This window comes from Cupressus sempervirens, chromosome 5 (assembly GCF_028749045.1).
Source record: "Cupressus sempervirens isolate cs-2001-9-10 chromosome 5, ASM2874904v1, whole genome shotgun sequence".
NCBI lineage: Eukaryota > Viridiplantae > Streptophyta > Pinopsida > Cupressales > Cupressaceae > Cupressus > Cupressus sempervirens.
Window position 1 is genome coordinate 542,284,942 of NC_143122.1, and position 22,206 is coordinate 542,307,147.

The 22,206-nt window shown below is 38.6% G+C and overlaps 1 protein-coding gene across 1 annotated transcript; it reads left to right on the forward strand.

Moving 5' to 3' along the window:
• The first annotated feature begins 534 nt into the window (after positions 1-534).
• On the forward strand, positions 535-3,065 carry LOC149557082 (putative polyamine transporter At1g31830). The gene has a single exon (XM_089831764.1). It carries the CDS (start codon positions 930-932, stop codon positions 2,349-2,351), a length of 1,422 nt encoding a protein of 473 aa, XP_089687890.1. The 5' UTR covers positions 535-929; the 3' UTR covers positions 2,352-3,065.
• Positions 3,066-22,206: the final 19,141 nt, after the last annotated feature.

Sequence of the window (22,206 nt, forward strand, 5' to 3'; positions counted from 1 at the left end):
AACTCGCGTAATTAAAACAATTCAACACATTTGTAGGTTTTATGCTTTAAAAAAAATTGTGATGCAACATTGCTTACTGTGAATGCAGTTGTGTGGCTCTAAGCTTCCTCTGCACTGGCTGCGGAAATGGCTGTAGATGAAAAAACCCTACCTCCCTCTGGCTGCGGAAATGGTTGCGAACGAAAAAAAACCAAAAACCCTCTTTCTCGACAAAGCAACATCTGAGCGCCAAAAAGAATAGGGCTTCATAGACACGGGACACAGACCCGAAATTTCATATTTTTCAGCTCATAAAAACGTGGGATTGGAATACGTATTCCAATTCCACCTTTTTTGATCTAAAATGACATACGTATTCCACTCATATGCCTATTCCGTATTCCTACATGACACACCCAAACAAAGAATTCGATGATTTTTGGAATAGACAAATGCCTATTCCACTCCAATTCCGCTTACCAAACGGGCCCTAAAATCCTTCAATTCAACTCAATTTGATTAACGGGAAACTTTATTTTTCGTTGAGGAGACGGTGAATGAAACCCCAAATTTGTTGGTAGAAGGAATAAATAAAGTATGAACCTGGACGTAAGTGGATCTTTCACATGACATATGGAATGATCACAGCGTTCCCAGAAGATAGGTGTTCTTAACGTGTCGTCTAAATTTAAGCAAATGTGTTTAAGCAGTTGGATGAAATGCATAGAAACAGTGAGCGGAGGTGAAATTGATCTCTTCCGAATCTTCAATAGCAGAACCCAAAAAAGGTTTGAGAGGAATCTCATTGAATTGTATCGTTCATTCTCTGAAGCATCGTATTTTGATTTCAGAGGCATATGCGTAATGCGTACTACATGATAGAATGCCCAAGTGATATGGACGAGGGTTAGGAAGCAGGCAGACGGGTAGTTGATCGGATTTGTTTTCTAATGGGAGAGGTATTTGATGGAGGAGAGCATGAAACACCCACCATCCACGATACAGACTTACGTTCAGGCCTCAGCAAGGTCTCAATACTACCTCTCGTCTTCCTCATCTACTATGAGGTCTCAGGAGGTCCATTTGGTGTGGAAGATTCTGTGAAAGCAGGAGGGCCCCTGTTAGCCCTATTGGGTTTTGTTTTATTTCCAATCTTATGGAGCATACCGGAGGCCCTTGTAACTGCAGAGATGGGCACCCTTTTTCCCGAGAATGGGGGTTACGTGGTGTGGGTGTCTAGCGCGTTTGGGCCATTTTGGGGGTTCCAACAGGGATGGATGAAGTGGCTCAGCGGAGTCATAGACAATGCATTGTACCCGGTTTTGTTCTTGGACTATCTCCAATCTGCCATCCCTGCTCTGGAGGGGGGTTGGCCCAGGGTCATGGCCGTCTTGGCCTTGACAATTTGTCTCACCTATGTGAATTATAGGGGACTGACGATTGTGGGTTGGACTGCAGTCACCTTGGGGGTGTTTACCCTATTGCCTTTCTGTGTCATGGGGCTGATATCGATCCCAAAGCTGGATCCTGCAAGATGGTTGGTTGTGGATATGGGAAACGTGGACTGGAATTTGTACTTGAACACGCTATTTTGGAACCTCAATTACTGGGACTCCATCAGTACTCTTGCGGGAGAGGTGGAGAATCCTGGCAGGACACTTCCCAAGGCCCTCTTTTGGGCGGTGGCTTTGGTGGTGCTTAGCTACTTTGTGCCACTCCTTTGTGGCATAGGGGCAGTGGAGCTCGACAGGAGCGAATGGGAGGATGGCTACTTTGCAGTTATTGCCAAAATGTTAGGCGGAGTTTGGCTGAGGTGGTGGGTGGAGGCAGCAGCTGCAGCGTCGAATATGGGGATGTTTGAGGCAGAGATGAGCAGCGATTCATTCCAGCTTCTTGGGATGGCAGAGAGAGGAATGCTACCAGAGATCTTCGGAATTAGATCCAGGCATGGCACCCCTCTGTTGGGCATCCTATTTTCGGCCTCTGGTGTGCTTTTGCTATCGTCTATGAGTTTTCAGGAAATTATAGCTGCGGAGAACTATCTTTATTGTTTCGGCATGATTCTGGAGTTTGCAGCTTTTATATGGTTGAGGATCAAGAAACCAACACTGGCTAGGCCTTACAAGATTCCTCTTGGAACTGTGGGAATCGTCTTGATGTGTATTCCACCTTCGGCTCTCTTGTGTACAGTGTTGTTGGTTGCCTCTTTGAAAGTCATGCTTGTGAGCATCACTGCAATGATCATTGGGTTTCTTCTCTATCCGGGCATTGGGTACCTGAAAAAAGGAAATTGGATGAAGTTTAGCGTCGCTCCTGCTCTTTCTGCTGATGGGGACGCATTCACGCAGGAAGAGGCTAGGCTTCTGTCATGACATGACTAGTGTATGTATGCCCGTAGTTTCTGCACCTCTCCGACGTGTTACTAATATAGAAACAAGAGTTTCTATTTTGTTAACGTAGATTCTACCCCTTCAAGTTTACAGATCTTGGCGCATCCTGACCTTATCAAGATAGCACTGCCCCTCACACAACCGTAACTTATTGATTGAATTTCTTTCCGTTGCTGCTGAGTGACGCTTCGGACTTCTACTTCAGCTTTCGTTAATTTAAATCGTGAATCTAAATACGGAGAGGTATCATTTTTTTGGCCCTGGAAGAGGTTAGTCATCTGTCATGACATGGCAAGTGTAGATTTGCCTTCAATTTCTTCCCTTTTCATTGTAAATCTAACTTGCCACTGGTATGGGAAGGAAAATTTTGATTTTGTTATTGTAGATCAGAATCTTCAGAGTAGCAGATTTTGGTTTGATCCCGACCTTGTCAGGATAGGACTATCTTCCTCATAAACATAGCTTATTGATTGTATATCTTTCCGTACTGCTAAGGGTTGCGTCTGACATGTATTCCAGTTGTCTTTCATTTAAGTCATAGTGGAAACGCTTAGAGAGAGCATTTATCTTCTCAGGAAGATGTTAGTATTCTGTCATGACATGACCAGAGTAGGAACGCTTGCTATTCTCACTCTTCCCTTTGTAACTCTAACTTGCGGCCATTATAGAAACACAAGTTTTGATTTTTAAAGCTAAGACCAGACTCTTCAAATTGGCGAATCTAATTTTTATCCCAACTTTGGCAGTATAGACAGTCATCCTCATAGCCATCTCTTATTGATTGAATTACATTCCATACTTCTGAGTGTTGCTTCTGCCTTGTATTTCAGTTTGCTTTCATCTAAATCAGAAGTACGAACACTAATGGATAACATTTCATCGCTAGTACATCAGTAGCAGGTGCTTCCTCAACTTTTAAATTCGGGATCCAACTTTATTAGAAAATGCAAATTTCCAAGCAAAGGGGTCAATATAAGTGTTTATTAGGAGAAAGATTGAAAGTGAAGTCCACATCATTTCTAATGTATGTTAAAAGCTATTTTGCATGGAGTTTTGAGGACGGGAGACGGATTTCAGGCGTGTATTAAATATATATAGATTTGACTTACGTAGATACCTGGATTGACACCGTGCCAAGTTTTGAGGTGATCTAGAATAGATGATGATCCCACTAGATATAGAAGTCAATTTGGTGCTGTCCATTCTACTCATATGACATTTCTCCATGGCCAAGAAACTTTGAGGAGGACAGAGCTTTATCCGACCTCTAAATTAGCACCTCAGTTGGAATTGCAATGATGAGAGAACCAAGCTCTATCAATTGATCAATTCCCACAATAAATAGGAGCTTTTGCTCAAACAAGTATGTGCTAGTTGTAAAGACTTCATTTAGTTGGTTAAGACCAATAGGTGAACGGAGATCTTTGCAAACTCGATGATCTATGATCAATGGGAGAATCAGGTGGTTTCCTAGATGACTTAAATGACGATTAATATGTTCTGCAGTCTCACCAACATGATCCATGAACCTGATTCCACCCCATTCATTCTATGACTTAAACAATTGCCTAATTAAATAGTGGGTCAATGCTCACCCCACCTTTCCTCCTTTCTATACTTGGGCTAAAAAGCTATCTTGCATGGAATTTTGAGGACAGGAGACGGGTTTCAGGCGTGTATATAAATATACATAGATTTGACTTACATAGATACCTGGATTGAAACCGTGCCAAGTTTTGAGGTGATCTGGAATAGACGATGATCCCACTAGATATAGAAGTCAATTTGGTGCTGTACATTCTACTCATATGACATTTCTCCATGGCCAAGAAACTTTGAGGAGGAGGACAGAGCTTTATCCGACCTCTAAATCGGTACCGCATTTGGAATTGCAATGATGAGTGAACCAAGCTCTACGCAATTGATCAATTCCCACGATAACTAGGAGCTTTTCCTAAACCAGCCGGTGCTAGTCGTAAAGACTTCCATATAGTTGGTTAAGAGACCAATAGGTGAACTGAGATCTTTGCAAACTCGATGATCTATGATCAATGGGAAAATCAGGCGGTTTCCTAGATGACATATATGACGATTAATATCTTCTGCAGCCTCACCAACATGATCCATGAACCTGATTCCACCCCATTCATTCTATAACTTAAAACAATTGCCCACTTAAATAGTGGGTCAATGCTCGCCCCACCTTTCCTCCTTTCTATACTTGGGCTAACTTACGGTGAGGAGGCCTCACCCACTACAGATAGGCAGAAGTAGGGGCAAGCCACTTCCTCGGAACGCAATGTGGATTTATGGTTGAGCTTGTGCAGCTATTATTTGAATGTAACGATGTAATGCCCCTTTATTGGATCACTCTGCACTTTGCCCTAAATTCACAGATCTAAACAAAATAAAGAGCACAATATAGTTAGAGGTACAATCCTCACCTAAGAATAAGATGGGGTTAAGTCTGTTTATGAACTCTATAAACCAAGTTATATAATAACTTAAATATAATCCATTTATGTAAAAAATGTAAATGATAATGTGGGAGTTAAAATATAATGAGGGTCGTGATCTTGAGGTGGTTCAAATATCCCTCTACCATATGCCCAACAGCAGGACTGTGTTCTCTTTGGCCTCATGGTCCTTTACCATCTTTATGAGGTGGTATGCCTAGTGAGGGATCTTCTACCATTCTCCATCCTTGCACTCCCTTCCTTCACTCTACATAATTGATTATTGCAGAAATTCATATTGATAAATGCATAATATGGGGTTACCTAAGAATAAGATGGGGTTAAGTCTGTTTATGAACTCTATAAACCAAGTTATATAATAACTTAAATATAATCCATTTATGTAAAAAATGTAAATGATAATGCAGGAGTTAAAATATAATGAGGGTCGTGATCTTGAGGTGGTTCAAATATCCCTCTACCATATGCCCAACAGCAGGACTGTGTTCTCTTTGGCCTCATGGTCCTTTACCATCTTTATGAGGTGGTATGCCTTGTGAGGGATCTTCTACCATTCTCCATCCTTGCACTCCCTTCCTTCACTATACATAATTGATTATTGCAGAAATTCATATTGATAAATGCATAATATTTAGTTTAGTTTTCAGCACGCGTGCACGCACACACATATATAGACACACACATATGTGTATATGTATATATGATGTGTATATATATGTGCAAGTGTGTATCTACACCTACATACATAATGTGTGTATCTATCTTTACATACGCATGCATGTACTTACCTACATACATATAGACATAGGCACGTGCGCAGGCACACATGTACACATATGCGTGCACACACATACTCACACACGTGTGCATGCACATGCTCAGAGGTATGTATATATGTAGGCACACGTGTGCACGCACATATCAATATATATTCACCTTAAATACATGATGTATAACTACTTCAGACGACACTAAATTAAAATATTTTTATACAATGTGTTTATGTATGTAGGCACGCGAGCGCACACACATCCAGATACACATGCAGATATAATCGACATAAATACATGATGTATAACTACTTCAGACCACAAGAAATTAAAAGATTATTATACAGGTTGCTCTGCTGTATATCTAATTGCTTGTGTTGCCGATTTGATATACCTTGAATTCTATCCTTTGGCACTGATATATCCTTTCCCTTGAAACGGAGGAGTTATGCCCCTTCAGCAACATATCCCTTCACTTTGCCAGTCACATCTTTTCCTAGTTTGTACTTTTTGTTAGTATTGGTTAATTTGCACCTTTTGGAAGACAATATGCTCAACCATTAATTTTCTACAATGATATTAATTGCTGATTATATGTTCTTCTAGTAAACCAGTCATCATATTTGGGAAATACTTCAGTTTATTGAAACTTGCATATGATTCTGGTCCCTTTAACAGGCCTGTATTGCTTGCAGAACTTTGTCTTAGCATGTTATTTTATGGATTCTTTTAGAAAAATGTGAGGTCTTATGAAATAAGATGATTTTCTGATAGTTCTAGGGATTTCTAGGGATTTATCTTAGTGGGGACATGACAGTCCTGTCCTTCTTGAAAGTGCATGTCCCCAAGCAATGATTAAGAATGGGGCAATTCAATTTATACAATGCTAATTATGTTAAGTTGAAGGTATAGCAATTCTGCTAAGTTTGTCATTTGGGACAAGTTTTTTCTCATCATATAAAGACCATTTTTGAGTAACCCTTGATCGTACAATATCCTAGACATTTCCTTCTGTTATTATACACTAAGATGGACATTAAGTTTTTTCTCATCATATAAAGACCATTTTTGAGTAACCCTTGATCGTACAATATCCTAGACATTTCCTTCTGTTATTATACACTAAGATGGACATTAGAAGCATGACTCACATTTATGCAATGTTCTGTGAAGATGTTCCCCAAAGGAACCTTGAGAGATTTTAATTTGACATACTCTAGTTTTTATTGTGGAGATCGGCTCTAGTTTTTATTGTGGAGATCGGTCTATTTTTAGATTTTGATGTTGTAAGTGCGAAAGCTGCTCCTTCAATAAAGCTCCATTGGTTTACTGCCCATTCATTTTTTGATTGGAAGCTTTTAAAGTCTCCTTCATTATGCCTTGTTCTCTTGTTTGGGGTTTCTTTTATGCCCTTGTAGGGTATTACCTCTATTTTGTGATCTTGGCATCTTTTCCCACATATATGTCCTGGCACCCACTTCTCTTGGCACCTATAACACAATTTTTTCCTTTTAAGATCCTTTACGTTACATTGATGTTTGGGTGCCCTTGATCTTTGCACGTAAAACACATCTTTTCCTCTTGGCCTTCCTTTTGCTTAGATAGATGTTCGGTTTCCCATCTTTCCTTGCAATCATAACATATGGTTTTAGTTTAGAGTTCTGCTGAGGTGCCTTTGGAAATAAATGGTCTTTTTTGTTTTTCATAGAGGTTCTTATCTTCCCCTTTTGGCCTCTTTCTCTTGTTTTGGTGTTAAGCTGTGTGGCCTTCGAGATTGCTTTTTTAAGTGCGTTAGGGTTGAAGGCACTAACTAGGCCATTGAGTGAGTTTGATAATCCTTCTCCAAACAGGTTAGTGAGTCTTACCTAAGATATTTTGTGGACCATAATTGCCTAGCCTTTGGAATTTGGTGATATAGTCCCCTAGGGTTTCCCTTTGTCTTATTCTAGTTAGTTCTTTTATGTGTTTTTGGGGATGTGCTTGGTAAAACCTCTCAATGAGTGACCTTTTGAAGGTATCATAAACATTTTTGGGTGATTAAACCATGGTGACAAGAGTCACGGGAGACCCCTTCTAAGTGCAATATGGCAAATTTGATGGCATCTTTTTCCAACATTGGGCTGAGAGATAGGCAGGTCTCAAGTACAGGCTTTGATTTTTCCCCAATTGTTAAAATTAGGGATTGTTAGCTTACCTACCATGCATTGTAAATCTTTTATTTTCCTTCTGCCTCTTTTTATGAGCACTTTTTGCCCCAAACCTCACAATAGACCTTGAAAGAGATGTTCTTCTTGACTTTAGGGTCAAGTTCTACATATGCTTGGGCTAGTTCATTCAAATTTGGGTTGGATGTGTTAATCTCGTTATCTCCTCTGGATAAGAAGGGAAGCAGAGTTGTATTTTGTGTTGATCCTTCTATAGTTCTATTATTACTTTCAGATTGGTCAAGGTGTCAGAGTTTGACAGATTCAATACAATATAAGAATAAACAATTATATGCATAAATGATAGAAGAAAACACAAAGAACACAGATAACACACACATTTAACGTGGTTCACTCAAAACTTGGGCTACATCCACCTACACAACCTTCAACCTTTCTATTACTCAGCAAAAATGTTCACCAACATTATAATGCATTATGCATCTCAGCCGCTTATAACAGCGTTTTAGGGCAACCTCTAAAATCAACCATTTTAGGGTTTTTACAATGTTGCCAGTTTTCTTTTCCCAAAAAGGTACAAAAAAATTCCAGATGTTCGGGCTTACTACGCCTCACCTCCAGCAACTTCCGGAGAAGGTGCCGCAGCATCAACCCCCACTACATGATCAGTCGGCACAATATCAACACAAGGGTGTATCCCTCTCATTCCTTGGGTTCTGTCCAAGAGTGTTTATGGTAATGATTATGTTTTATAGGGCTTGGTCTGTTTGTTCCGCAATGGCCCTAAATTCTTGTTCCATTTGTTTACTGCTCATGTTGTTTTGATTTGCACCCTTCTTCTCTTTTGAGAGCCCTTAAAGCCCTTGGACTAAGGTTAGCATAGGTCTTTCCTTTGGAGTTCCGTTTGGGTGCCTTCGGAAATAAATGTTTTTTTTGTTTATCATAGAGGTGCTTATCTTCCCTTTTTGAGTAGCCTCTTTCCCTTGTTTTGGTGTTAAGTTGTGTGGCCTTCTAGATTGCTTCCTTAAGTGTGGTAGGATCGAAGGGACTTACTAGGCCATGTAGTGAGTGTCATAATCATTCTATGAACAGGTTAGTGAGTCTCTTGGATATTTCGGGGACCATAATTGCTAGCCTTTGGAATTTGGTGATATAGTTGTCAAGCGTTCCCCTTTGTCTTATTCTCATTAGTTCTTTGAAGTGTTTTTGGGGATGTGCTTGGTTAAACTTCTCAGTGAGTATCCTTTCGAAGGTATCATAAGTCTTTATGATTTGATAGTTTCGGGTGATTAAACCATGGTGCCAACAGTCACGAGTGACCCCTTATAATTGCAATATGGCGAATTTGATAGGATCTTCTTCCAACATTGGGCTGAGAGATAGGCAGGTCTCAATTACGGGCTGTGATTTTTAACTGTCAAAATTAGGGATTGCTAGCTTACCTACCATGCGTTGTAAATCTTGATTATTTTCATTGTTCCTCTTTTTATGAGCACTTTTTGCCCCAACCTCACAATATACCTTGAAAGAGATGTTCTTGACTTCAGGGTCAAGGTTTGTATATGCTTGGGTTAGTCCATTCAAATTTGGGTTGGATGTGTTAATCCCCTCATCTCCCTTGGGTAAGAAGCAAGGCTGAGTTGTTTCTGATCCTTATACAGTTCTATTATCACTTTTGGATTAGCCAAGGGTGTATTCCTCTCATTCCTTGGGTTCTGTCTAAGAGTGTTTATGGTAATGGTTATGTTCTATAGGGTTTGGTCTGTTTGTTCCATTATGGCCCTGAACTCTTGTTCCATTTGTTCACTGCTCATGTTGTCTTGATTTGAAACCTTCTTCTTTTCTCTTTTGAGAGCTCTTAAAACCCTTGGACCAAGTTGCATCAACTATTGTTCATCCCATAGACTGGTAGGAATTTGGCTCTGATACCACTTATGTTGTCTTGATTTGCAACCTTCTTCTTTTCTCTTTTGAGAGCCCTTAAAACCCTTGGACTAAGTTGCATCAACTATTGTTCTTCCCATAGACTGGTAGGAATCTCTGATACCACTTGTAATACAATTTGTTAAGGTTATTGCATCACCTTGTACATTGTCTTAAATCACATATCTAAATGAAATTAAGAGCATACTACAGTTAGAGGTACAATCTTTACTTAAGAATAAGATGAGCAAGCTTGTTTAGGAACCGTTCAAACCAAGTTAGATAATAATGTAGATATGATGCATTTACTTAACAAATTTAATTGATCATGTGGGAGTTCAACCATAATGTGGGTTGTGATGGAAGACATGTTGAGGTACCCCAAATATCATCTACTCTAGGCCCAAGAGCGGGACCTTGTTCTCTATGGCCTTATGGTCCTTAATTATCTTTATGAGGTGGTGTACCTAGTAAGACCTGTATGCTGTTCTCCTCCATCATGTCAACCTCCTACACCTTATGATTGATAAACCCCTCTAATTCACTTCAACAATTGATCAATATGGGGTTGGTAGGGGTGGCTGCAATAAGGTGCCCTTAAAATGACCCTCAACTTGGGCCTTATCCTCTTTGGCCATTTTTATGAGGTGGTATACCCACTGAGGGATCTTCCGCCATTCTCCCTTCTTGCACTCCCTCCCTCTCCTCCATTGCAGAAATTTATATTGATAAATGGATAGATATTTAGATTTAAGCATTCGTTGATTGCATGTAAACTGACACACACACATCCATCTGTATATAATCGGCATAAATATATCATATATAAGAACTTCTTCATAGTACAATAAATTAAAAGATTATTACATAGGTTGCTCTGCCATATCTCTGATTTCTTCCGCTGACCATTTGATGTCCCTTGAATTCTATCCTTTGGCACATATATAACCTTTAGGCATTTTTCTTGATATGGAGGAGTTATGTCCCTTCAACATCATATCCCTTCATTTGCCGATCGCATTTTTTCCTAGTTTGTGCTCCTTATTAGTATTGGCTTATTTGCACCTTTTGGGAGACAATTATGTTGCTGCTTATTAATTTTTATTTGCTTAACCGTTAATCTTTTACAATGATATTAACTGCTGCCATTCAGCGATTGTTGATTATATGCTCTTCTAATCAACCGATCATCGTCTTTGGGAATTAATTCAGTCTATCAAAACTTGCATATGATTCTGGTACCCTCAATAACGTACTTCTGCCTATCTTTGCAGCATAAAGACTTGTATTTTTTGCAGAACTTTGTCTTCGCATGTTATTTTATGGATTGGGTCTTTTAGAATCACGGGGTCTTATGAATACGATGATTTTCTGATAGTTTTTGGAATTTTTTCATAGCAGGGATATGACAAGCAAGCTACCATTGAGTGTCACATGACACAAACTGATTATTGGAATTATTGTTTACTAAATGTATACCCACAATAAAGCCTTGCCCTTTCTATTGCTGCAACCAACTATAGAGGAGGGAAATCTTACGAATTGGGACTATCAGCTTCTCCTGCCTTTGGCCATAGTAAAAAACCACTCTAATCTATAATGGAGGTTGCCTAGAGTTAGATTATTTAGAAGGCCCTAAAGATAGTAGGGCACTGTATACATCAATGATCAATTGTCTTGAATGAGAGAACCAAAATCTGGACTGGGACCTAGCCTCAACTACTTTGATTAGGAGTTTATTGGGTGTTAGACTAGGCTGATTGTATTAATGTTTTTGACCAGGAATGAAAATAAGAAGCAAAACATCAGAAAAGAACAATAAGACATAGTATTTATCCTGGGAAACCCTCCTACTCGAGGCATGATAAAGAGTAGACATTGTAGAGCAAGTATCACATTCTGTATGAGAAGAAGTCTTCGCATGTATGAAAGATTTCTCTTGCAGCTACAAACCTTAACACTTCATCTTAGCAAAGGAGATATCTTTCCCAAATTCTTATTTCCTGGAGTCTCCCAGCACGACAATCACAATGGCGACACACATTGTGAGAAAACCAAAACTTTATCACGGATTCTCTCGATGTGATAGCACCATGGAGTCATTTAACATGATGTTTGCCATGGCTACTCCCATGTGTGAAATAAACACAAGCTTACATTGCAGAGTCACTCAACATGATGTTGTCATGTAGTCTCTCAACATGAAATCCATTGTGGCTACTCCCATGAGTGGAAGTAAACACAAGCTCTCATCATGGATTAACTTAATGTGATGTTGTCATGGAGTCTCTCAACATGACATCCACTATGACTACTCCCAAGAGTGGAAAGAGCAACGAGGGCATCCACCTCAAATTTCTCCCTCCTAGAGAAAAATGTATTACAAGGGCATCCACCTCAAATTTCTCCCTCCCAGAGAAAAATGCAGTACAAAGGCTTTCACTTAAAATTTCTCCCTCTCGAAGAAAATTGCATTACAAGGGCTTTCACCTCAAACTTCTCTGTGTTAGAGAAAAATGCATTACAAGGGCTTTCATCTCCAATTTTTCCATTTCAAAGAAAAATGTATTATAGTACATAACAAGAGCAACTGATGCAAAGACTTTTGAGAAAAGACTCTCTCTCAACAAGGGCAACATTCTCACAACTTAAATTATCACAATGAATTATAGTTGACTCCAATGTTTGACCAAGGAGCTTTTGCAGTCACACAGCTTCACGAGGTTGTTGATCCTCTGTAGGACTTGGCACTCTCCCTCTTCAGCTCATCACGCTTCCCTTCATATTTAATAAATTTTATCTCGTCACAATTTCATCTGTAGGGCATTAACCCTTTAATAAGTCTTCTTGAATTCTTGGAATATAACTCCCTTTGAATGTTATTTCTTCCTCTTTGAAGAAACTGAATGCAAAGACAACCTGTATAGGTTCTTCCACTTCATTGAAGTTACGTGCCATCAACTTAGTCCCATGGCTGCAAACAATGTCCTAATGTTTGTTCAATTCTACAGCCTATATGACCTTATTGCAAGATGCATAAAGCTCTTACTTCCTTGAATTCCTTATATAATCTCCCATCATCTTGTTGCTTCTTGATCTCTCCTGGAAGCATTTTAGAGAGATTAGTAATAGACTCAACCTATGTCTGGAAGAGAAATATACAGACTAATGCTAGAAGCATACATATTCACTATTCCCTATATTACTTCATAAAATTCAGAATCAGTATTCAAAGGTATAATAATAAAATACTTCTCTTTATTGTTGATCAATTAAGCAATGCTTTTTCAGATTTTGACTTTCATATCCCTTGCCGTTCAGCTGATCTGACTTCTACAGCAATAGCGTCCATATCTTATCCTGGGATTCGTAGACATACACTGTAAAAAAATGTAGATTATAAATAATTGGGTGAATGGCAGGTCAAGCTCCATTGGTATACACCCATAGATCTTGTGCAACCAGCAACTATTGCTCAGACTTCCTACTAAAGCATACCCAAAATTCATATATTCTGACAACAATAGTGAAGCGGTATGCACTTACCACTGGTGAGCATTGTTTTCTCATGAAAAACGTCTTTCATAGAATCTTCCAAGCACCAACGCATGGCAGCAGGTTCCATCTCAGAAGGGACGAAAGAGAGGTGAATTCCCTCATTCCAATCCCCACCATGCACAACAGATATGCCTCCTTTTACGAGTTCATTGAGATTACCCAAAATAGGAATGTCTCTGACACTTCCTAGCCATTTTCAAAACTCGATGGCTAACACTACTTATGGCCATTGCTTAACATGACTCTATACCATGTTAATGTTTTAGACCAGGAATGAAAATAAGCAGCAAAATATCAGAAAAGAAACTATAAGACACAATTTATCCTGGGAATACCCTCTTACTTGAGAAAAAAATCCAGCCACCCCAAAAGTACTCCTTCATATAAAATAATGATAGAATCTTAGTACATAGTTCACAACCTTTTGAGCTTTTTCACAGAATAATGAATTTTCAGAATTCCTCTCACAACCTTTTGAGTTTTTTCACAGAATAATGAATTTTCAGAATTCCTCTTACAAAACAAAGTATTTACACACTGAAGAGCTGCACGCAGAGATAATAATCTTAAAACAACCTTCACATTATTGCAAATACATGCAAAAGGATGAAAAAGCCCTTCTGCAGACACTATGACAAAACAATAATCGTCAGAATAAGACTACAGCCGTTTCAAAAATACTATCAATGATTCTCAATTACACCCCACGACTTATATTTTTAATGATACACATGCCGTGCCATTAAACAAGAACATTCAACTTTTACTCTCTAAACTGCCAAATATGAACCGCTGGCAGTTACACCTACTAACGGATACATTGTCAATAGATTAAGGCACTGCATATGAATAGACACGGAGGCACGAGAATAAACACGGTGCCGCATGTGATGGCAGCAGTTATGTTTCCAGATTCTTCAAATGCCATGACTACACAGATTGAAAACAGATGACGCTGCATGATATATGAATCTTATGCCAAAAAAAAAAAAGATGTGAATCCTCAATCTGCCATACTAAGATTCCTACAGTAGGTAACAGTCATGGTCACACATGACTTGACAAAACCAACGGCACCCATGATACAAAATCTGGAAATGAGGCTGGGGTCCCATGGATGCCAGCTTCCTTATAAATAGAGCTGCACCCCTGAGATATTTTAGGAAATTTGTAAGCTGAGAGGTCTTATGGATTTTGTAATTTGTTTCACTTTAAAGTCTCAGCTCCCAAATTTATGGGAAAACTTTCTACAGTTTACTTTATAATAAAGACTTTTTAAGTTTTGGAGTGTCAGTTTTTGACAAACGGCTAGATTTTTCCCTAAGCTGGTGGGGCTATTTCCAGCCCCACCCTATTTTCATCCGCTTCCTCAAAATACGGGGCTCCTATTATGATGATGATTCTAATTAATCCTGTAGCCCCTAAAAAAATTTCTTATGGGACCTTCTGTACCTGAATAATAGACCTGTATAGCATCCACCCATGATACAAAATCTGGAAATGAGGCTGGGGTCCCATGGATGCCAGCTTCCTTATAAATAGAGCTGCACCCCTGAGATATTTTAGGAAATTTGTAAGCTGAGAGGTCTTATGGATTTTGTAATTTGTTTCACTTTAAAGTCTCAGCTCCCAAATTTATGGGAAAACTTTCTACAGTTTACTTTATAATAAAGACTTTTTAAGTTTTGGAGTGTCAGTTTTTGACAAACGGCTAGATTTTTCCCTAAGCTGGTGGGGCTATTTCCAGCCCCACCCCATTTTCATCCGCTTCCTTAAAATACGGGGCTCCTATTATGATGATGATTCTAATTAATCCTGTAGCTCCTAAAAAAATTTCTTATGGGACCTCCTGTCCCTGAATAATAGACCTGTAGTGTAATATCCTCCCCTGATTTGAACTTTGACTTGTAGAAATTTAATTTAAGGAATATTGTCAAACACTTTGTATGCAAACTCATAAAACTGATTTCCTCAATAAATTGCTTTCCAATGAGTAGATTTACGAACAACTATGAAGTGGCATTAAAATGCATAATACACATCATAACATTTTTCACAAACACTTGGCACACATTCAACAATATATGAAAAATCTGGAAACTCTTTCAATCTGCTGATAAAGGGTGATTTTTAAATGTAGATGTGCACTTACAGCTGCCTTAAAGGCTGCAACAACTATTCAGACTTGTATTCAACAATTATTATGCAAAGTATCAAAATTTGACAGAAGAAACCTAGAATTAGTTGCCGTAGTATTTTGCAGATGTAGTCGGCAGCTTTCCAAACTTCTAATCAGCCGGAAAAACAAGTAAACTTGATACCAACACTGTTCACGCCGTACTGTAGCAAAATACTGTTAATGCCGACTGTAGCAAAATACTGTTCATGCGGCACTATAGCAATAACTAACTTCAGATCTGCACCTCAAACCCTTGTAAATTTTTTTATGCGAACGCCCCAAATGAAACCCAGTGTGTTTCCTGAAGTGAAAACACCATTGATCCTCCTGACCGTGTCTTCCAACAGCGAAGAGAATGCTAGCAAAGAGGGATTTCGTCCTCCAAGCCTGATAATCAGATATCCAGCAACATAATATTAATCTTCGTCCAAGCATACAAAAAAAAAAAAAACTCTTCCATTTCTTTTATAGTGTTCTCACAAGAGCTCAATCCTTCGTTTTCTCAATGTGGGATAAAACATAACTCCTTTATGTACCTTATGTCTCCAATGTGTTATAAAAATAAAGAGAACTCTTTTAATTTAAATATTTCCCACAAATTATAGTCTATGCATTAATAAAGTTAAATATTTAAATTTAACTTTATAAAATGACTTTATCAATGCATAACAAATCTTATCAATGATAAATAAGTTTTCCTGTCGATTTTAAACAATTACCATCGACATACCACTGTGACTGAATGTCCGGCCATGTCCAAGATGACTTACTATAAATAGTAAGTATTCCCAAAGTTGCCTCAGAACCCCTCAGAAAGACCTGCAACTGAAACTGTTTAGGCCAAATGGCCTCTAAGCCCCTTTAATGTCCTAGTTATCCTACGGGATTGTGGGGAAATAGGCTAACGACAACATCATGCTATGAATGCTAGAAAGGGGACATTACATGTAGCCCCCCTCATGGGACCCCTGCCTGAGAACAATTATCTGAGAATCTACCATCTTCCAGGTGTAATCACCTAAAAATGGTCATCTAGACTATTAGCCCCCTTTTCAACATTTTGGCTAAATTAATTTAATCACTTACCTAAGCCAAATTGCTAATAATCAATTTATTTGATTATAACCTATAGTTTGTCTATGCTATCCTAAGTTCATTATTTGATTAAAAGAACATGTCCCCTTTTAATTAAATAAAAGACCCCATTCTTCTAACCCACTTAAAGTGCACACATAAAGTCCTTTTTCTATTTTGCAATTAAAAGAAAAGGCTTTGTGACTTTTGTCTCATATGACAAGTCAACTTATATTCTATTGGTTGATTTGTGTGTGCACATGGATCACTCCTCTTTTCAAATTCCACCGTTGATCATCCACCATCTTCATCTTGATCTCCACCGTTTGTACATCTTTAAAAGGGAGAGAGCTTTCCCCCTCAATCGATCCTCATTTTGAATATTGTTATGCTGCAGGTTTTCTAACAGGTTTCTTTGGAGCTTCGTGGAGAACTTCTATTTCTTGTCTACATTCTCTCATACCATAGCATTTTAGCTTAGATTCATGTTGCATGTTAGTTTAGCTTCTATTTTGCAATAATCTCTCACATAGCTTAATATTTGGATTGTAACACTCTCATTCATATTCTAGCATAGCTGCATTTGACATTCTCATTCTAGCTTAATCTTCATTTGCATTGCATCTTTGAGGAACTCCTTGGGACATTTGCATTCTTGCATCTTGTCTTTGGAACCTCCCATTGCATGGTTTACTAGCAAGAAGAGTATCTCTAAGGCTCATCTGAGAGCCTTTTTATTCTTGAAATATACTCTCTTGCACTCCATGGATAGGGAGCTCTAAGCCGGCATCTAAGCATTCCAACTCATGGAATTGTTTGGATAGAAGGGTTTAGAGTGGGACACTTTCGAGTGTACATTTTTTGGCGCCCACCGTGGGGCTAAAAGTGCTCCAAAAACTTAGTTGATTTAAAGATTTGATCATATCTTTTAAACCGCTTAAAGTTTGGTTCTGAAATTTGTTTTGCAGGTTGGGTATATGCTCAAAATGTCTCAGTCCGATTTTCAGAGCATTTTGACGTGATTTTCGGAAGTTATGATTTTTTCTTTATTTTTCATAAAAAACCATTTTTGATCGCAAATCAGCGCATTTTTTGGAAAAACTTACATTTTCAGAAAGCTTTTTGAATTCTAATGGGGGTTCTTTCTTTGTGTTTTGAATTTTGAGATCGTATTAAGGATCAAAAACTCGATTTGATAAATTTGGCCTGTTTTGACAAAATCAATCTCTAGGGAGCAAATGAAGAGATTTTTTAAAATTTCTTGCATTTTTGGAAAGCTCTCTGATTTTTAACAGGGGTCTCTTCTTTTCATTTTCATTTTTGGATACGAAATCATAGCAAAAAAGTCCAATCTTGTTGACTAGGTCAAAACCAAAGAGTAAAAATGAAAGCATTTGTGATTAACTTGCACTTTCTTTGCATGTACTTGGTTGGAAGATAAATTAGATTTTTGAAGCAACTCACCACTTTTTATTGCAGATTTTTATGTTATTTCACACTAACTTTTGTTGCTAACAAGTTGTGATTTCAGGTTGCCATCCTTGTGAAAAAAATTGAAACATTGTATAAAAAGAACGCATGTCAAAGCTTCAAATGCACAAGGGCTACTAACGATTGTTTGCAGGGCTGCCCAAAGCATAAAAACCCAAAATTTCTTGCTTTTTTGTTTTCATGTGTGGCATTGAATAATTGTTCATTTTTCATAGGCACATAAAACTTGTGATTGGAGTCTTTTGGTAATAGGAGAGTATGCTCTTCACCCTTGTGGTGAATCAAAAATCTTGACTTGCCATTTGGTTTCAAAAGCAAGGGGTAACTGAATCTTCTTGGCATGTTTGGGAGAAAATGATTGAAATAGGAGAGTATGCTCTTCACCTTTGTGGTGAACCAGAAATCTTGACTTCCAAAATTTGATCCACTTTGTGTAGTTAGAATCCTTTAGAGGGCCTGCTCTCGGACAACCTGAGAGGAATGACCCAAGTGGGAACAAGCCGATTACCTGGCTCTTCCAACCCACTATAAACTCAAGGCTATCAAGGACACAAAACCTTGGTAGATGTAGTGTTTATCTTCATCTAGTGTGATCGCTTATGGGATTTCGACCATAGGGAGATCACTAGGCAAGAATGCTTAAGGTACTCTTGTGATCGCGAGATCGGTTACTCATCGCAAGGTGAGGTGTCCCGTAATTGGGAGCAAGAGGAACACTATGAACGGAAGCCCGATCTAAAAACTCTAAGTTAGTAACTACCTTTTTTTTAGCCGCTCAACTTCTTGGTGCAAGGATTGATCCTAGTGGACTACTCGGATCACCCCAAGATTTTACACTCACCATATGTGTTCCCTTGGTTGTGCTTATGGCACTTCCATGACAAAGCCAATATCTCTTGTGGGAAACCACTTGGTGTGAGGCAAAGGAGCATCAAGTGTGGGCCAAGTTGTTGAGTAATGAACCATGACTTCTAGATAGATATTGTTTGATGTGTTCTTGAATGTGCTAGACCTGTGAAAATCTTTGGAACATACACATGATGATAGTCATACGAATTTCTTTTAAGACCTCACATATGCTTGTATCATGCAAGGTTGCTTTTTCCCTTGCTTGATTGTTTGAAAAATACTCTGTGTCACTATCTTGCTTGGAAATAAATTGTTTTTGAACATCAAACTTGCTATGCTATCAACTATTGTCAAACTTTGTCAACCAAGTCAAAGCATCAAGTCTTAATATTTTTCTTGTGTTGCTTGCTAAGGGGAGTCTCATCATTTGACTTTGATTTTCTATGTCTCTAGTTCTTGAACATGCTTAAAGTGACTCTTTGGTCTTGGTTCTCTTGGTCTTTCTATCTTCATGGTCTATGCATGCTTGCTAGTTATCCTTTTACTAAAATGGTTACTTTGATTTCTTGACTACACTCTTGGGTTGGGAAAGTTGTTCACTTGTCACCCTGCTTGCTCTATCTATTTGGCTATTTGGGCATCTTGCCTAGCTATTGACTTGAGTCATTCATGTCGTAAGTTTCTTGGACATTGTTTGACAAGTCACTTTAATCTCTCTCTACTATCTTGGCAAGTGAACACTCTACCTCCTATAGTTTCAACATCAAGTTATCTTCTAAACTATTTTATGCTTGGCTTTGCATCTAAAACTATGGGATCTAAACCTTGTGCTAGCAAACCTCAACCAAATCTAGATGATCATGATATCCTCCATGTCACTAAAGAGTTTCAAGATCTATATGCGCAATACAAAGAACTAGAAGAGACAAATGATATTTCTTACCTTCATCTCTCTAAGCGCATGATAGAAATGAAGTCTAAACTTGAGAAAAGGTTGGAGGAGAAGATTGCATCATTACATGAATCTTCCTTAAGGTCTTTACATGCATGTGAGTCACCTTCTTTGAGGTCATCCTCTTCTTCTAGGTCTACATGCTCTACTTCAAGACACAGAGTGAGAGCAAGTGAGAAGATCAAACAAATGCTCCTAAGCAGTGATAGAGTATTTCTGCCCCCTCGGGATCGAAATTGAAATGAGGTAAGGGGATGCAAAAACTGGCTAGAAATGAGAAAATTAGAATATGGCAATGTCCAAGATGACAGATAGATGATTAGAACCCAAGAATGACTATATGAAACTGATAAAATGCCCCAGTTTGACTAGAGTTGACCTTGAAGGATATACCATAAAAATTAGGTCAAATCTAGTAGAAAGATGATTTAGATGTGAAAAGGTGACTAGAAGTATATATGAAGTATGGAAATGATGAAGACATGAATAAATGAAGATGCCCCAATGATGATTTCGAGATTAGACCTCAAAAGGTTAGCTAACTGCTCAGAAGAAAGTAGAATTTTAAAAGACAATTTTGACCATCAAGATGAACTCGAATTTGAATTTCGATCCCGAAAATGAATCTAGGACGTTGAAATTATTTAAGAGGTCAAAACTTTATATAATGTGATGATAAGATAGAAAAGAGATGAAGTGAAAGATTAAGAAGGTGAAAAGACATGAACAAGAAGAAAGTAAAGAAATATATGAAAGGAGTTAGCTGATATGTCCACAAAAAAGATGAAGAGAGAGCTCTCCCCATATGCAAGAATGCAAGACTAATCTATAAAATGAACCTAAAATGCAAGCTAATATGCAAAGTGGTTTACCAGCAAGAAGTGCATAACATTTGGACTCTTAATTTCATCATTGAGCATTTATTAGGGACATCATGAGCATTTAATTTCAGCTACGGATTCTTCTCTAGGAGCACTCTTAGCCCAAAGTGATGAGACGGGTAAAGAAAGAGCCATATACTATATTAGTCGAACTTTGGTGGCTTATGAACTAAATTATACAAGTATAGAGAAGGCATGCCTTGCTGTAGTTTTTGCCTCCCAAAAACTTCGGCATTATATGTTGGCCCACACAGTTCACTTGATTGCCAAGATAGACCCTTTGAAATATTTATTAAGTAAAGCTGCACTTATTGGTCGCCTTGCTAAATGGATGATGATTCTTTCCGAATTTGACATTCAGTATGTTGAACGTAAGGCAATCAAAGGATAGGCCATAGCTGACCAGTTGGCTGACTTCCCACTTGAAGATGTAGCACTTCTACAAATTGAGTTTCTAGATGCCTCAATCATGAACATTACTGACAGAACATGGAAAATGTTTTTTGATGGATCCCATACACAGAATGGAGCAGGAGCAGGGGTGTTGTTTGTTTCCCCTCATGGTTATACGATCCCAAAATCCTACAAATTATTGTTCCCATGTACAAACAATATTGCAGAGTATGAAGCATTAACAAATGGGATCAAAATGGCCCTTGAATGGCGAATAACTGAGCTACACATCTATGGGGATTCTCAACTGGTTGTGAACCAAGTGAATAATGAATATCAAACAAAGGATGATAAATTGATCCCTTATAAAAAGTTGATAGATGCTCTAAGGAACTATTTTACCTTTGTAACATTCCAACAAATTCCTAGAGCAGAAAACAAGGCTGCTGATGCTATGGCCACCTTAGCATCTATCCTCCAATTACAAGAACATGAATTGCGATTTGAGTTCCTGGTGGAAGAATTGCGTCATCCAGCCTATGATTCTTCAGATAACCAGGTGATCTACACTGTTGTAGGTCACGATTCCTCCCGCTATGCGGCTATTTTCTCCTACCTACGTGATCAGGTTATTCTCGAAACCCTCACGCGCAACCAAAAACGCCGACTCCTTCGTAATGCCTCACACTACACTTTGGTCTCTGGTGACTTGTATAGGAGGGGTCTAGACGGAACGTTGCTTAGGTGTTTAGAACTAGAAGAGTTCGAAAAGGCACTTGCTGAAGTCTACGATGGCATTTGTGGGGCGCATTCTAATGGCCTTGCACTTGCCCGAAAACTGCTTAGGACGGGTTATTACTGGCCCACCATGCAAGCTGATGCTGTGCGCTATGCAAAGTCCTGTCAGAAATGTCAGCTCCATGGTAACTTGATACATGCTCCTGGGCGAGAGTTAATCCCTTCTGTGACATATTGGCCATTTCAGCAATGGGTCTTTGACTTGGTAGGAAAGATCCATCCAAGCTCATCCAGCGGTCATAAATTCATCATCACAGCAACAGAGTATTTCACTAAATGGGTTGAAGCTGTACCATTATCTGCTGCTACAGGCAAACATGTTGCCCT

Excerpts from the sequence above, each read along its gene's own strand:
- LOC149557082 (XM_089831764.1), top strand. The coding sequence starts at position 930 with ATGGGAGAGGTATTTGATGGAGGAGAGCATGAAACACCCACCATCCAC.